Genomic DNA, 4650 nt, shown 5'->3' on the forward strand with positions numbered 1-4650 from the left:
TTGACATGAACAGATTCAAATCAATCTGGGGCCTAATGTTGAGGATATAACCATTAAGGGTAAACCGCCCAGGAGGGGCCGGTTCACCCTCACCTATGCTGAAGCCCAAGGAAACCCAGAAGATGGCGCTTTACAGATAAGGCTTAGAGGCCCAGAGCCCGCGGGCGATTTAGGGCCCATGGCAGTAAATCGCCATGATTGTATAAACTAATATTATAAGATAGGAAAGAGGAGACCGAGGCGGACACTTGTATGAGCCAGCCTCGGGACTCTGTAGACCGGCCGGGGTCCTCCTGAGTATATAAAGGGTGACCCGGCGGCGGTTCAAAGAAAAAACAACAACTCGAGAGCCAGACAAAACGGATTCGCTCCCTGGCCTTCGAAACCCTAGCAATACCAATCACAACTAGACGTAGGCTTTTACCTTCATCGAAGCGGCCGAACTAGTATAAACTCCCGTGTCCCCTTGTCCGGTTTAACCCCTTTCAAGCTAACCCGTAGCGATGGCTCCGCGATTAAGTCCTTTCACGAGGACATCTGCCGTGACAATTCCAGGACAGATGGGCTGTGAGGAAGAGAGGGAGTGGTGGGAACAATGCGACTCGGGCGGTGACAGGAAAGTGGGGGGCGAGTTATGAGACGTCCCCTCCGTCTCCCGCTCTGCCTGAGACGTGCAACTGCCTCGCACGTGTGGCCGCGCCGAGACAGGCTCGCGAGAAACTGCCGATTCAGCAGTTTCCGCCGGGCCAGGCTGCGGCCTGCTTTAAGGTCCGCGCGGGCCACAAATCACATGCAGCCCAGGCAATTAAATAGACTGCATACATCCCGCGTGGGCTTGGTTGGACTGCATGCGGGCAACAAAACACACCCCGTGACCCAAACCTTATATCTATGACAATTTTTTTGAATAAATAAAGCATGCGAGATTTCTAAAAAAAAAACACGCCCCAAATGCAGTACTCACATGTCGCAAAGCCAACTGCCTTTTTTATGTAGTAGAATCTTGTCCCATAAATCTACGTACGTCAGTAGTTGAGTGTGGCCGCAGTTGGTTCAGTAATCAGTACGCACCGCTTTACAAGGCACTTCACTGCCACAACGCGAACCATCTCCCTGCTCAAGCCGTCAAGCGCAACCACCACCGAAACCTCCTCATCAATTTACTTATTTACTGTCGTTGAGTACGCAGCTGGTTCAGTACGCCGCTGCTTTATAAGAGCAAAGTAGCTCAAATCGATCGCAACCACCCCGCACTCTCAGACTCTCAGTCCAGTTCCCAGTCCCACGCCGGCCGGCCGTTCGTCCGACATGCATTGGAGCGACGAGGAGACGTCGGTTCTCGTCGACGCTTGGGGCCCGCTGTACCTCGGCCGCAACCGAGGCTCCCTCAGCATGGAGGAGTGGGACTCCGTGTGCAGAGCCGTCGACGCACACCACGCCGCCGCCGGGCTCGACTTCAGCCGCAACCCCGCCGGCTGCAAGAGGCGCATCTCTGCACTCCAGGCTCGGTACACGGAGGAGGCCGCCAAGGAGCAGCCGACGTCGGCGTGGCGCCACTTTGCTCACCTCCGGGCGTTCCTGGCCGACCCCAGCGGCGGGCCTCCGGGCTTCGGCGCCAAGAAGCCGGGGGCGTCCGTGAAGAAGGAGAAAAAGAAGGTGGAGGAGGCGAGTGGATCGGTCGGCACGACCAAGGTCCCGGCGAAGCGCCAGTTTTCGAGCCTACGGGACATCCTGGCAAAGACGCCGGCGACCGTGAAGGAGGAGGAGGTGGTCGGCTGCGGGTGTGAGTTGGTTGGGGGTTCGGCGGCGGGGCTGAGCGTGACGAAGCTGGTGGCGGAGATGACGAGGCTGGCGGAGGTGCACGAGCGCGTGGAGATGGAGAGGCTCAAGTTCATGAAGGAGATGCTCATGATGAAGATGAAGGAGGAGGAGGAGACGGAGGACGTGAAGCTGGAGCGCAAGAAAGTGAAGGCGGAGAATGAGGAACAAGTCCACGGCAACTAACATCATGGTAATCCAAAAACTAAATGATCTCTGTCCCATTCCCAGTCCTGTCAGCGACAATACAGTTTTTTTCTTCATCTTACGTCTGGTTTCTACTGTATTTTGTGTGCGCAGGGACAGGGGATTTGGTCTGCAGGCTGATGCGTTTAGGCTGAAAATCCAGTAGAGTAGGAGTAGTAGTGTTTGTGCTTCACTGTATCTTGTTTTACATCTAGTTTTACTTACTGCATTTGTGGTTGTACTCCGCACTTACCATGTACCGTAGCTAGTAGTTTTGAATCAGTAGTAGGATTATAATCCAGTGTTTGTGTCTGGATCGAGTTGAATCATGAAGGAAGCTGAGAGTTGGCAATGCAAGGGAAGGGAAGGGAAGGGAAGATGGATCCCCAAAATTCCTAATCCTAACCAGGAGAGGCTTTGTTTGAAATCAAGGCGCAGCACACACAAGAGGCACGGTTGGGTTGGACCAAACCTCCCCCCTCCTCTCCCCTTCCCTGCGAGGCTGCGACGCACCGCTATGGGCTGCGTAGGACGGTAGGAGTCGCCGACGCAGGTACGGCACCACCGCGAGACGCGCCTATATATATATATAAGGCGCAGCGCAGGGCCTCCGGGGTCCGACCCCGAGGGGCACCCCCGTCGCTCGCATTGATCCCTCAGGCTCAGACGGCAGGCGCGCACACCCACGCCACGCCTCCCTCCCTCCCGAAGCCAGCGCCGATGTCCGCCATCGCGCACCGCCGCCGCCGCCCCGCGCCGGCCCCGCCCGCGTGGACCCCGGAGCCCTGGAGCGACGGCGAGACGGCCGCGCTGCTCGAGGCCTGGGGCCCGCGCCACCTCCGCGCCGGCGGCGGCCCCCTCCGCACCTCCGACTGGCGCGCCTGCGCCGCCGCCGTCACCGCCCGCCGCGCCGCCGACGGCCGCGCGCCGCGCACCGTCGACCAGTGCAAGAACCGCATGGACTACCTCAAGAAGCGCCTCCGGGCCGACCGCTCCAGGCCCTCGTCGCCGCCGCCGCTCTCCGGCTCCCTCCGCCGCCTCGCCAAGCTCCTCCGCCAGGCCCCCTCCGTCCCGCACCGCCTCGCGCCCAAGGTCCAGCGGGAGGACCGCCAGGACGACAACGAGGTGGAGACCGACCACAACCGCTCTCCCCTGTACCGCGACTGGCCGCCGGTGCCCAAGCGGCGGAGGACGGCCGTCTCGCTGTCGCCGCCGAGCTCCTCCGCGGAGCATCACCACGGGAACGGAGGGGCGGCCTGCACGGAGGTTGCGGCTGCTCTGGATAGGCTGGCGGGGACGTACGAGCGGGTTGAGGCGGCCAAGCAGATGGAGGCGACGCGGCTGGAGGACCGTCGCCTGGAGGCCATGCGGGGCCTAGAGATCGAGCGCATGCGGGTTCTCGCCGACGTCGCCATCTCCACCTCCGACGATACACAAACCCCAGCCACCTCCGCCGCCATCTCCACCTCCGCCGATACACACACCTCTGTCGCCGCCGCAGCCAGCGGCGGCCTAGGCGGTGAGCTTTCTCTCGTTGCCTGAGCCCATCTGCTCATTGTCTATGGTTAATGATTGTTGATTGGCGTTTGAATTTGGACGCAACATGCCTGCAAATCTGCAATTCCTGAGACTGAGAGCACCATCTTATGCATAATCATGAGCACTGAGATCATTAAATTTGGTGAGACATTCATTATTGCTAGAAAACAGTGTGATCCAGCCTCAAATTAGCCTCGAGTTATTCATTCATCATAAGATAATGTTAAGATGCGATGCTATTATTTCTAATCAGACTACTCATGTGCGACAGTGCAAGGCTGCTTTCTGCTTATGCTCTGTAGTCTGTTCCATCTCCAGTAGAACACCAACTGCAAGATTTTAGAGAGATGAGCACTGAATAAGTACTGTTAACAAGTACTACGTGTAGTATTAGCCTGTTCATCATGTAGTACATGATTATGTTGCTTTGAACAATTAGGAATCATCTGGTCAGGATTCACACTTCTCTGACATTTTGTCTGTCTTGTGCTTTTTGACAGAGGAACAAGTACAGTAGACTGGGCATGGTAGAGCCCTCCGGATTCCAGATCATCTTTTCAGGAGATCATTGCAGCGTGGAGAAGCCAACTGACGTGATGATGCCCTTACCAAAAGTTACATGGGTTTAGGTTACAGGAAAAGCTTAGCCAGATATAGGATAGCACATGATGAGACTTTCTTTAGTTCAATGATTGCGGGTTTTACAGCGGTGCAGGACGAGGGACTCGACTGCCTGAATGCATCGTTCTGTTCTTTGCGACTCGGCCAGTCATGTGGGCACACGGTAATTTACTGCTGTAATCACCTCGTGTTTCCAGCTGTTCGGCTGTGAAACATTATCGGTAAATATGATGTTTTGGGTAGGATACTTATATGAGTTCCAGAAGGCTGCCGTGCTTCTGTTATGTGTTTGCTTGCTGCTGGTGTGTGCAATCTTGTGCGGCTTTGTGCGTGTGTGCCTTTCCTCGCACATTGCTGTAGTATAATTGATAAATCTTTGTCAGGTAAGCGAGCAAAAGTTCCTCGCCTCTCTTAACCTGGAAAATGCACGGCAGCAAGCTGGAAACGGGAATGATTTGGGCCAATAATTTGAATGTTTCAGAAGCT

General features: G+C 56.2%; 2 protein-coding genes across 2 annotated transcripts; both read left to right on the top strand.

Annotated features, from left to right (window-relative positions):
- Positions 1-1129: 1129 nt before the first annotated feature.
- Positions 1130-2305, top strand: LOC125551995 (trihelix transcription factor ASIL1-like). Its single transcript, XM_048715430.1, has 2 exons — positions 1130-2011; positions 2119-2305. Exon 1 carries the CDS (start codon positions 1309-1311, stop codon positions 2002-2004), a length of 696 nt encoding a protein of 231 aa, XP_048571387.1. The 5' UTR covers positions 1130-1308; the 3' UTR covers positions 2005-2011; positions 2119-2305.
- A 152-nt stretch (positions 2306-2457) lies between these two features.
- Positions 2458-4411, top strand: LOC125551994. Its single transcript, XM_048715429.1, has 2 exons — positions 2458-3523; positions 4044-4411. Exons 1-2 carry the CDS (start codon positions 2725-2727, stop codon positions 4058-4060), a joined length of 816 nt encoding a protein of 271 aa, XP_048571386.1. The 5' UTR covers positions 2458-2724; the 3' UTR covers positions 4061-4411.
- The last annotated feature ends 239 nt before the right edge of the window (positions 4412-4650 follow it).

The sequence above is a fragment of the Triticum urartu genome, chromosome 4 (genome assembly GCF_003073215.2).
Source record: "Triticum urartu cultivar G1812 chromosome 4, Tu2.1, whole genome shotgun sequence".
In the NCBI taxonomy this organism is placed as follows: Eukaryota; Viridiplantae; Streptophyta; class Magnoliopsida; order Poales; family Poaceae; genus Triticum; species Triticum urartu.

Coding starts and splice junctions, on each gene's coding strand:
- LOC125551994 (XM_048715429.1), top strand. CDS start 2,725: ATGTCCGCCATCGCGCACCGCCGCCGCCGCCCCGCGCCGGCCCCGCCC.
- LOC125551995 (XM_048715430.1), top strand. CDS start 1,309: ATGCATTGGAGCGACGAGGAGACGTCGGTTCTCGTCGACGCTTGGGGC.